This window comes from Nelumbo nucifera, chromosome 5 (genome assembly GCF_055504915.1).
Source record: "Nelumbo nucifera cultivar China Antique chromosome 5, China Antique-T2T, whole genome shotgun sequence".
Taxonomy (NCBI): Eukaryota; Viridiplantae; Streptophyta; class Magnoliopsida; order Proteales; family Nelumbonaceae; genus Nelumbo; species Nelumbo nucifera.
In genome coordinates, this window is record NC_142653.1 from 78,403,839 (window position 1) to 78,416,577 (window position 12,739).

The window sequence follows — 12,739 nt, forward strand, 5'->3', positions numbered from 1 at the left end:
TAGACGATATCATCATTACAGGAAGTTGGAGCTCAGAGATACAGAACTTGAAACAATTCCTTGCATCTAAATTTGAAGTGAAAGATCTAGGACTCCTAAAGTATTTCCTTGGGATTGAAGTTGCCCGGTCAGAAAAGGGTATCTTTGTCTCTCAAAGGAAATACACCCTTGATCTATTACGGGATATAGGTAAATTAGGTGCAAGGCCGGCAGATACTCCTATGGATGTGGACCACAAGCTAGGTGACTGTGTTGGTGAACCTCTGAAAGATGTGAAGCAGTTCCAAAAGTTAGTGGGAAATCTGATTTATCTATCCATGACCCGTCCAGACATTGCCTATTCCGTTGGGGTCCTGAGCCAGTTTATGCACTCTTCTAAGAAACCACACATGGAGGCAGCAGAGAGAGTCCTTAGATACTTGAAGAAATATCCAGGAACAGGCCTACTATTCAGTAAACACAATCACCTAAAGATGGAAGTCTTTACAGATGTTGATTGGGCAGGAGTTGTGGATGATAGAAAGTCCACTAGTGGGTATTGCACATTTGTGGGAGGAAATCTGGTGACCTGGAAGAGCAAGAAGCAAAGTGTGGTAGCAAGGTCAAGTGCTGAAGCTGAATATAGAGCTATGGCACATGGGGTGGCTGAAGTCCTTTGGCTAAAGAACCTTCTAGGGGAGCTTGGAGTTGTTGTTCATAGTCCTATGTCCCTTTACTGTGACAACAAGGCTGCAATAAACATCGCCAACAACCCATTCCTACATGAGAGGACCAAGCACATTGAAGTGGATAAACACTTCACAAGGGAGAAACTGGAAAAAAGGGAAATTTGCCTCACTTATGTTAACTCCAAGGAACAACTTGCTAATGTCCTTACAAAGGGGCTTCCGTGCTCGCGGCACAATGAATTATGTGACAAGCTGCGCATGATAGGCATCTTCAGCCCAACTTGAGGGGGAGTGTTGTAAGGCTTACTTAATTGTTACTTTATAGCTGTTGTTAGTAGGCTGCTGGACAGTTACAGTTACTTTTTTTTTCTTCTTTCTTTTTTTTTATTATTCTGATTCTAGGATATGCCGCCAGGGGCATACTTGTAATTTCAGATTCTTTTATGAAGTTAATATAAATAGAAAACTGGCGGCAGCCAATAGATACTTTTCTCTCAACCGTACCTCTCTCTCTCTCTCTCTCTCCCAATCCCCACGAATCACCACATAATGCTTAAGCACATGCCAAAGGTTAGGTCTGTATCCAATCCATCCCTACCAAGAAGCATAGCAGTCATTGATTGTTCCTATCTTACAAGGAGAAAACATAAGATTAATGCCAACTTTTTATGGGAACAACAACTAAAAAGGATGTCAATACGAATGCCTGTAACATAAGACTTCATTTTATAAAGTAAATTATATTAAGAGTTAAGCCAATTATGAATTTATACCTTTGATGACCTTAGTTCATTTACAGCCATTCGAAGAGAATCATCAGACAATATCAACCGTGATAGAGCACCTGTACTTAACCTGCAATTTGAAAAGGGGAACAAATTCATTTTACTTACAGTCCCATTAGCATCAATATATCTATTGGATTTCAAAAGCCAAACATGTTTACTACACTACCACGAGCATAAACATCTTGCAAGGGACTTAAAACATATAGAGAGCCAAACAATAGCAGAAATGAGAGGGTTAACTTGAGAACCATATCTAATATACCCCAAGTACTTTGCTGCATCTGATATGGAACCATCAACTGCGAAAATTAGATCCAACAAGGCTTGCATTCCCTGTGCAATAAAACAAATGATGGTACCTTGATATATTGTTTTGGTTGAGTTCCAGGTATAGCAATCTCAAATTGTACATAGAAACTACGCATAGGATACATGGTAAGTTCATACCAAGACAAATTTTGGGTTATTTGGTCCTATTTGTGGACCACAATCTGATGTTCTCATTGTTGACTTTGCAGGAAGAATCTGAAGAAGCTCCAGAGGAGGTCTGTACTCATCAAGGTTTAATTTGTTCCTGACTAGTTCAAAGAAAAATGTTCTATCCATCAGTGGAAACATACATGTTCATTTCATCAATGGAACTCAGAAATTCTTTGTGTGCAACCAATCAATTGAGAAATACATGCCAGTTTTAGCACATGATACCCAGATATAGCAACGACTGTTGACAGATCTAACCAGAATATACCCTATTTAATTTATGATTGTTTATGGGCCAGTTATTACTTTTTTTTCTGTTTTGTTTCTTCTTTATTGGAATTTCTTTCACTTAGCTGTCACTGGGCCGAGTTATCATTACTTCATTAGTTCTTTAATTGTTTCTGTTCGTTCAACTTATTAAGAGAAAAGTTGTATTTATGCATTCAGTTATAAGGAGTTAATATAAAATAAAGTAAGCTCCCACAATGAGACCCACTATTGGATTCTCTTCCTCCACATTCTTTCTCTCTCTTCTTGTTCTTGCACCTTTATTTTTCTGCAGTCTTTCATACTTTTATCTGCTACTTTCTTTTTATTTATTCTTGAAGATTTACTACTCAAAACATCAAGTAGGACAATGCATGAATGAGACATAGAGATTAACTAAATATTGAAGTTCCAACACCTATAGGACCCAATTTTAATCAGGTGCCTAACAAGGGAGATTGGGGTAGACTTTAGGTGGTCAAGAACAGCGAATGGATTGGCCTTGTAATTCTGAGATACTTTAAGGGATCAGCACCCTCTCTTTGGGTGGTTGACAGTTGTACTGTTTAATTTAATTGAACAAAAGTTACTGTTTCCAATAAAAAATGTTATTTGATATACCTCAACATAGAGAAAGGAAATCTTGAGAAAACTGAAATGGTAATCAAGTATAGTTGCAACTACCAATCTCCTCTTAGCTGGAGGCACTTGTAACGGGAAGGATTGGAAACCCCCCTCCCCCCCTCCCTAAGCATGTTGGTTATGAAATCTAAATTGGGAAGGGAGACAAGAACATGACCTTGCTTATATTTCCTATTACACTTTTAAATACATGGGATGATGAAAGACCTCCCAAGACCTTGTAAACATGGATATAAACTAATTGGGGTTTATCTTGAAACTTATTAGGGTTAGTTTGTAAGAAACCTTATTACCCTAAGAACTGTTAGCCAGTTTGTTTCTGCTTTACGTCAGCCCCATTTCTTTCTATTGTTCTTTGGATCATCTGTTCTGTTAGGGGAACATTGTCCCATCGACTATTTTCTCATCCTCATCCACTATGTTGCTTAGAGCCTATGTTGATGCTGACTGGGTGGGTTGTCCTGACACTCGCTGCTCTACTCCTAGTTGATGTATATTTCTAGAAAATTTCCTAGTCTCTTGGAAATGTAAGAAGCAAGAAATTGTCTCCAAGTCATCTACTGAAGCGAAGTATAGAGCAATGTCCTCTATATGCAGTGAGATAATTTGGCTCAAGGTTCTACTTTGTGATATGAATGCTCAGTCCACTCTTTGCTAATAACACAAATGCCATCAAGATTGCATCCAACCTTGTCTTCCATGAGCTTACAAAACACATTGAGGTGAACTGCCATTTCATCAGAGATCTTCTTGTTGGTCACATTTCCCTCCCACATGTCTCTTTTAGCTTACAGCTTGTTGATCTCTACACCAAAGCCATGACTAGGTGTTGATCTCTACACCAAAGCCATGACTAGGGCCAAGCATAATTTCCTTATGGACAAATTGATGGTTGTTCCCCAGCATCAGTTTGAGGGGGAGTGTAGAGAAGAGGGTAGTTTTGCCATTTTATTTCTTGTATGTACATTATTGGGTGTGTACACTATAGTACTGACTTGTATAGTCCTATATTTTACTTCTTTTGTAAGAATAATCTTGTTCATTTACCATTTAATATAAGGGAAATTGTCCAAAACCCACGATCACTTTTTATGAATTCTCTTAAATTCACCACAACTTTTCAAAACGTCCAAAACTCACCATGTCAAATGAGTTTTATTTTCCAAAACTCACCTTCTGTTAGTGCACCATTAATGTTTCTTAACATAAGTGGCCAACACTTTTCATGACCAAATTACCCTTGAATGGCAAATTAGGGGAAAAGGGTCATTTAGGTTAGGGTTAGACCGAAATTCTCTCTCTTTCTCTCTCTGCTCTGCCTCCTTCGCTCAGATCTGGCCGCCGCACCATCTTCTCTCGCTCAGATCTTGAAGGTAGTCACTGCATCACCCTCTCTCTTGCTCAGATCTGGTAGCCGCACCACCTTCTCTTGCTCAGATCTTGAAGGTAGTCACTGCATCACCCTCTCTCTCTCGCTCAAATCTAGCAGCCGCACCACCTTCTTTCGCTCAAATCTTGAAGGTAATCACTGCATCACCCTCTCTCTCGCTCAGATCTGGTCGCCGCACTCAGATCTGGCCGCCGCACCACCTTCTCTCGCTCAAATCTTGAAGGTAATCACTGCATCACCCTCTCTCTCGCTCAGATCTGGCCGCCGCACCACCCTTTTCGGATCTTGTTGCCACCATAGCACCTTCTCTCTCACTTAGATCTTGAAGAAGATGATCTACTGGTTTGAAGATTTGAAAGTAGAGAACTAATGGAGAAAAGAGAACGAGAAGTAGAGAACAATAGCACAAAGGAAGAAGATGGAGAAAAGAAGAGGAAGAAGAAGAAGAGTTCAAATATCTCTTCCCTCCCTTCTCTAATCCTTTTACTAAACTTCAATCTTAGGTTAATTACAAATATGCCCTTAAGTGGGCGGCCAGCTAGGCAGTAACATAAAGAGAACTAACAAAAAGAAATAATAGGCCCATAAAGATAGGTCCATTAACTAACAAATAAATAAATAACATACTACAAGAAAAGATACTAGGGCCCATTCGGCTCAGTCTCTCTACACTCCCCATCAAGCTGAGCATAGATGTCAATCATGCCCAGCTTGCTTATATAGTGTGTCAGCTTGCCTCTTGGAACTCCCTTGGTTAAAATATCAGCCAACTGTTCTTCTAAGGTGATGAATGGCAAGCAAACTTCTCCTGAGGAAACTCTTTCCCGTATAAAATGTCTATCAACCTCAATGTGCTTAGTTCTGCCATGTTGAACAGGATTATGTGCAATATTGATAGTTGCTTGATTGTCACAGTAGAGCATCATTGGCTTCTCATAGTCAAACCCCAATTCTTCTAAAAGTGATTGTAGCCACAGTAATCTGACACACCATGTACCATTGCCCAGTATTCTGCTTCAGTAGAGGATCTAGAAACTACTACAGATTGTTTCTTACTTCTCCTTGATACAATGTTCCCTGCCACCAAACCACAATAACCTGAGGTGGATCTCCTATCATCAATACAATGTTCCCTTCCAGCTTCATGTGTCCATGTTTGGAAAATATAATGCTTTTCCCTGGAGTACCTTTCAAGTAACACAGAACTCTTTCTGTAGCAGCTAAATGAGTATCTATGGGAGAATGCATAAATTGACTAATAACACTCACTGCATAAGAAATGGCCGATCGAGTCATGCAGAGATATAACAACTTCCCAAGCAGTCTCTAAAATACTCCCCTATCAGATAAAAGTTCACCATTTGTAGCAGAAAGCTTATGATTGGGATCAATAGGAGTGGAGGTTGGTTTAGCACCAAGTTTACTAGTCTCAGCAAGGAGGTCAAGGACATATTTGCGCTGAGAAATGAAGATACCATCCTTAGATCTAGCAACTTCAATGCCCAAAAAATATCAGAGATCTCCTAAATCCTTGATCTCAAATTCAGAGTTAAGAAACCTTTTGAGTTTACTGACCTCCTGGGTGTCATTACCTGTGACCACAATATCATCAACATAAACTATTAGACAAGTCACCAAAGAGCCACTTCTTTTCAAGAACAAGGTATGGTCAGATTGAGTTTGTATATAACCAAATGAGACAAGAGCAGCCCTGAACCTCTCAAACCAAGCCCGAGGAGACTGTTTGAAACCATAAATGGATTTCAGCAGTTTACACACATTCCCTTGCATTTCCTTTCCATACACTCCCGGAGGCAAAGTTATATAGACCTCTTCATGTAGATCTCCATTCAAGAAGGCATTTTTAACATCAAGCTGGTGGAGAGGCCATTCAAAAAGTAGCAGCTAGGGACAACAAAACCCAGATGGAGGTCATCTTAGCCACAGGAGCAAAGGTCTCAAGATAGTCAATACCGTACATCTGAGTGTAGCCTTTAGCAACCAGCCTGACCTTAAATCTCTCCATAGAACCATCATAATAATATTTAATGGCAAATACCCATTTACAACCCACTGGTTCCTTCCCTTCTACCAAGTCAACAATATCCCAGGTACGGTTCTTATGCAAAGCATCCAATTCAGCCATCCCATCATAGCATTCCTCCATTCAGATTTAGATAGGGCTTCTGATACAGACCTAGGTATCACATGGGAAGAAACAAAAGCAAGAAAAGAGTAGTAGGTAGAAGATAGAAGGCTATAGGACAGGTGTTTAGAGATACAATGGGATGTACACTTTCGCTTGCCCTTGTGAAGAGCAATGGGAAGATCAAGGTCCGGGAAAGAAGTAGATGGGTCAGAGGAAGGGTGACTTGTTACCTTAGTAATGATGGGAGGAGAAAGAGGCTCTTCTGTAGGAGTGAAAACAACTTGCCCATGTCTGAATCTGTGTCTTTGGTACCACCTTTGGAGAACAGGATGAGGAGGAATTACAGGAGGGTGAGGTGGAGGAGGAGCAGGAGCAAGAGTACTGGAGATAGGTCCAGTGGGACAAGTGGACACCTCATCAGATGACTCAAAAGAAACAGGAAGAGTAACTACTGGAGAGATAGAAAAGGGTTCCTCAAATCTCTCCCCCTCAAGAGGAATACTAAAGAAAGTAGACTCAACAAATGTGACATCCTGAGATACAAAGCGGTTGCCACTAACCAGATCAAAGCAGCAATATCCCTTCTGCGTGGGGGCATATCCTAAAAAAACACATTTACGAGCCTTAGGTTCAAATTTGTGCCTTTGATGGTTGTGAACATGTACATAGCAGGTGCACCCAAAAACTATGAAAGGAAGAGAAAAAAGATCCTCATCCGGAAAGAGAAGGCTAAAGGGGGTTTTGAAGCCAAGAACCCGGAAAGGCATATGGTTAATAAAAAAGGTAGCAGTAAGGACAGCATCTCCCAAAAATTTTATAGGAACCTGGGATGCAAAAAGGAGGGATCTGGCAGCTTCAACCACATGTCGGTTCTTCCTTTCCGCCACTCCATTCTGTTGTGGAGCGTAGGAACAAGAACTTTGATGAATAACCCCAAAAGTTTCAAGATAGGCTGAAAGGGTTTTCTCAAAATACTCCTTAGCATTATCAAAACGGAATATTTTGATCCGGGTGTTAAATTGGGTAAGAATGAGTTCATGAAATTTTTGCACAATAGTTGATACTTCATCCCGGGATTTCATGAGATAAATCCAGGTGTAACGAGAGTAATCATCAATAAAAAGGATAAAGTACCTATAACCCCCCATAGTAGGCAAATGATATGGCCCCCACACATCAGAGTGAACAATATGAAAAGGAGAAATAGATCTTTTATTGCTTATTGAATAAGATTGTCTACAATGCTTTTCCAGTTCACACGACTCACAATGAAGACTTAATAAAGACACTCCCTTAAACATATCTGGAAATAAATGACTCAAAGCAAAAAAAGACAAATGACCAAATCGAAAGTGACATAACATGACTTTGTCAATAGACTCTAACAAGACAAACTCCGAGGCAACTCCATGAGGTGGTCCAAGAACCTTATCAGGTGTGTCCAACAAGTATATTCCATTTGTCTCATGGCCACTCCCAATCATCCTCTAAGATTGTAGGTCCTGAAAAACACAATTGAGTGGGAAAAAAGGTTATGCTACAATTCATGGATTTAGTTAAGCTGCTAACAGATAAAAGATTTGTATTAAGCTTAGGGACATGAAGGACAGAGGATAAATAAAGAGGAACAGAGGTCCTTATATCCCCTTTGCCAGAAATGGGAGCAAGAGACCCATTAGCAAGGGATATTTTCTCTTTACCAGAGAGAAGGTGGTATGAACAGAAAAGATTAGACAAGCTGGTCATATGGTATGATGCACCAAAATCAATGATTCAAGGGATTTTATGATTACTTGAAACTGAAGAATGGTTTGTAGAAGCACGAATACCTAAGTGAGCAAATGCTAATGATGATGATGTGTTTCCTGAAGAGTGAGATGTAGAGATAGTAGCTTCCAAGTGATTTAACAACCTTCCATACTTTTCAAAATCTGCCTTCATTGCTGCCAATTGTTCAATGATTGACTTTTCTTCACTCTCTTGCTTCCTCCTTTGGGTACTGTAGCAACATTAGCTGTCTTAGGCTTTCCTGTTTGACTCTTCTTCTTAAAATTGTTGTTGTTCTTAAACTGGTCAGGTAGAAGATCAGGATGAAGCTTCCAACAAGTGTCCTTAGTATGCCTTGGTTTCTTGCAATATTCACATACATGCTCCTTCTTCTCAATTGGACCCTTCAGCTTTATTCCAGCATGTGCAAAGTGTTATGTAGGTGGACTTTGTAACTAAACCTACTGCCTACTCTCCTCATTGCTTACCATAGCATATGCCTGGGCAAGAGTAACCTCATCTTTGGCCAAAATATTCTGCCTAATGATGTCAAACTCAGGGTTGAGTCCTGTAAGAAACTCAAAGACCCTACTTCGTTCCACCAACTTCCTAAAGGTTTTTGCATCCTTCGTACTCTCTCATACAACTGTCTCCATAACATCAATTTCCTGCCATAGGGATTTCAGCATAGAATGGTAGATTGCCACACTCTTCGCCCCTTGTCTTAGGTTCTTCACATCACGTTTCAACTTGTAGACTCTAGCCACATTCAATTTCTGTGAATAGGTTTCAGTAACACTGTTCCAGATCTCCTTGGCCAAAGACATCCAGAGATAGTGTTGACTTATATGAGGCTGCATAGAGTTGACCAACCATCCTATGACTGTATAGTTCTCCTGGATCAATTTCTCAAATTCAGGATCTGTCTCTTCGGGTTTCACTTTACTGCTTGTAAGGTACCCTAATTTTCTTCTACTGCAGGCATAAATCCTTATAGATTGTGCCCAAGCAAGATAATTGGTTCCATCTAGCTTAATTGTGGTCACACCAGTCAAAACAGAATCTACCAAGCCAAGCCCAGAAATCGGCACCTGCTTGAACTCACTTCGTATTGCTCCATTAATCAAACGAAAATAAAAAAACCAGAAATTTGGTCTTTATAAACTTACTTGAAGTCAAAATAGTACCCAGATGCTTGAAAAATTAGGGTTTCACTGTGTCCGGCTATTGGGGAGAAAGAAAGAAGATGTAGTCGCTCCTACCAGAGCTTCCCAACCTCTTCCAAAACTGAACCGCCCTCTTTTAAAAGTCAAAAGGCACCTCTCAAGCACAGAGCGCCACACCCAAAGCTTCACTTTTACCTGTAACTTCGAAAATCTCTAATCGGCTAGGGTTTTGGGCAAAAACAGCACATCACTTCTTGGCAATTTATTTATTTTTTTATCTGTAGAGAACACTGATGTGGGCCCCACAGCTACGGTCCCACTGTGTTCGTAGGGTAGGTGTTCTAGTCTGCCTAGGGTTAGCTATTGGTCATTTAGTTGTTTCAGTTGTTATTTATTTCAGTCTTATTTTTTCTCTATTTGTTATGTAAAGACTAAGGGCAGATCTGTCCTTTCCATGTAATGAACAAAACCTATAAATATTAATTGAAGTGGCGGCGGCAGAACATCAAACTTCTGCTCCTCCTTTTCAACTCTTGTGTTCTACTGCTTCTCTTCCCTTTTCCTCCTTTTTTCTCTTTACCTTCTTATTTTCGAACCTGAAATCCATTAGGGTTCAAGACTGATAACAGTCCTGAACTTCTACTTGGTATCAGAGCTAGGGTTTCTCATGTGAGTCTAGTCCAGCCGACCACATGAGAACCATGTAAGGCTGGAAGCTGAGAAAGTAGAGTTCGTTGACTGGTTCTTGGAGATCTCCAGAGGATTAGCAGCTGTTTGAAGAATTGCCACAGTTGCAGCGAGTTGGTGATCAGGAAGAATCAGAGAAGGCTAGGGTTCGAGTAACCTTGGAAGGCAGCAAACAACATCCTATTGTAACTTTTTTATCTTTTGAGAGAAGTACTATCAGAGAAGATAGGTTGGACCTATCTAGCAAGGGCGGCCGAACCACTCTAGGGTTTATCTTTCTATTCTCTAGGGTTTTGTCTTAATCCTGCGGCAAACCCTAGTACTGGACTGAATCTTGTGATCTAATACTGTGGCAAACCCTAATAGTTCTCTCCTCAGCATTGATCAGTTTTAGAGTTTCATATTAACCCTACTACAAGCCTTATCCGTACGGTACTGTTTGGAGTGTACGGCTGAGAATTTGCTTTTAGGACTGATTAAAACCCCAATTCGGCTCCAGCATATCAGATTGTTCTTCAAACTGTTTTTCAGTTTTCTTTTGGGGTTTCGAACTCTTCTAAGGGGGTGAAAACAGTTCGGACTGTTGCTGTTGTGTGTGGTTACTGATTTCAGATCAGTTTTATACCTGTTTCATGTACATCTACTATGAGTACAGATTGGTTCTATACTGATTTTGTGATTGTGGTTGATAGTCCAAGTGCTGGTTTTGACTATAGTAACCCTATTTTTGAGACTTCTGGTTCTTGACCAAAATGGAGTTTAAGAATCAGGCAGAAGGCAGTATTGGGAACAGCAGTTATGTGGTATGTGGGCATTGTAAGAAACCCAAACACACAAAAGAAACATGTTGGAAGTTACACCCTTATTTGGTCCCGGCAAAGTTAAGAAGCAAGAAGGGTAACGTTCATGTGGCAGTGCATACTAATTCAGCACCCTCGTCTGGCACAAGAGGCACATTCTTAGAGACCTTAGCCGCAGTTCGAGCTGCTCTTATACAGTTGGAAGGGGAAGTTGGGAACTCAGCTCAGCCACCGCAGTCACCATTAGCCCCCACCACATTTGCTTTCGCAAATTCAGGTACTCGAGCCTCAGCCTGCCATGCCTCAGCTCCAGGTACCACTGAACCCTGTTGGGTAATAGATTCAGGTGCATCCGACTATATGACTAGCTTGCCTTCATTGTTTACCACTTATCATTTATCTTCTGGTAGGGATAAAGTATCTATTGCCGATGGCTCTCTTGTCCCCATTTCTGTCAAGGGTGACATCAAGCTATCGGATACCATCTCCTTGTCTTCTGTCTTACATGTCCCTAAGCTTGATACTAATCTTCTTTCAGTCAGTAGTATTACCAAACACATGAACTGCTCAGTAACCTTCTTCCCTGACCGGTGTGTTTTTCAGGACCTAAAGACGAAGAAGGTGATTGGGACTAGCCGTGAGACGAATGGGATCTATCTGCTCGGGGAAGATTGGGACTGGCCGTGAGGCGAATGGCATAACCGATTGGGTCATTTGTCTTTTCGGTCCTTAAGGAGTCTGTTTACTAATTTGTTTGAGTCTGTTGAGTTGTCCCAGTTGCAATGTGAGAGCTGTGAGTTTGCTAAACATTGTAGACACTCTTATTCGTTGAACAATAAAAGGAGCAATCGTCCTTTTGATCTTGTGCATACGGATGTTTGGGGGCCATATCACATTCCTTCCATGGGTGGGTACAGATATTTTATGTTATTTGTTGATGACCATACCCGGTTTTCTTGGGTTTATCTTATGCGTTCACGAGATGAGGTTCCCACCCTGACCCAAAACTTTCACCAAATGATCCAAACCCAGTTTGATGCCAAGATCAAAGTTCTTAGATCTAATAATGCAAAGGAATACTTTGCTAAGCCATTGGCATCTTACCTTCTTACTCATGGGGTTATTCACCAGAGCACTTGCCCTCGTACACCTCAGCAGAATGGGGTTGCAGAAAGGAAGAATAGGCACATCTTGGAGGTGGCTAGAAGCATTATGTTTACCCCCAATGTCCCTATTCGCTTCTGGGGTGATACTATCCTCATGGCAGCATATCTTATTAATCGGGTTCCTTCCCGAGTTCCTGATATGTCATCTCCTTTTTCTCTTCTATACCCAGATGAGGAGTTGTTCACTGTTCCTCTCAAAACATTTGGTTGTACCTGTTTTGTTCAGCTTCTCGGTCCCCATCACTCCAAGTTCGAGCCCAAGGCCTCAAAATGCATCTTTCTTGGTTATGCACAAACTCGAAAGGGTTATTGCTGCTATGATCCTATCTCAGGGAAGAAGTTTGTATCCATGGATGTCACTTTCTTTGAGGAGACACCCTACTATTCTCGGGTCTCTCCTTAGGGGGAGAGTAGTGAGCGTGGAGTTTTGGGTCCTTTTCTTCAGGGGGAGTGCAGTGAGGGCAGGATTAATATTAATAGTGAGCGTGGAGATTTGGGTCCTTTTCTTCAGGGGGAGTGCAGTGAGGGCAGGGTTAATACTTTTGGGGCTGTTCCCTTACCTATTCCAGTGGGTGATGAGGGTTGCAGTAGCGAAGGTGGTCAGGGGGATCGGGAGTTGAGAGTCCATCACAGGCGATGCAGGCAGATTGATCCCGGTCATCAACAGTCCCGGCTAGCTCCAACCTCTTCTGCGGCTCCAAGTCCAGATATTACAATCCCAGGGCCCACAGAGACTCCTTCCATTGTTGCTACCTCACCCCCTGCAGAT

General features: G+C 41.2%; 1 protein-coding gene across 6 annotated transcripts in view; it reads right to left on the bottom strand.

The window, feature by feature from the left end:
- LOC104593895 (Class I peptide chain release factor) overlaps nt 1-12,739 on the bottom strand; it is a 43,305-nt gene that overhangs the window by 14,657 nt on the left and 15,909 nt on the right. For 2 of the 6 annotated variants that reach the window (XM_010253969.3, XM_010253967.3), the window contains exons 3-5: nt 1,904-2,034; nt 1,719-1,789; nt 1,442-1,523 (exon numbers count right to left, since the gene is read on the bottom strand). In XM_010253969.3, coding sequence (XP_010252271.1) covers nt 1,442-1,523; nt 1,719-1,789; nt 1,904-2,034 — 284 coding nt within the window. Of the gene's footprint in view, nt 1-1,435; nt 1,529-1,696; nt 1,790-1,903; nt 2,035-12,739 lie in introns of those variants that run through there. The other 4 variants (XR_016076735.1, XM_088889000.1, XM_088888999.1 and 1 more) reach the window with 4 other exon arrangements.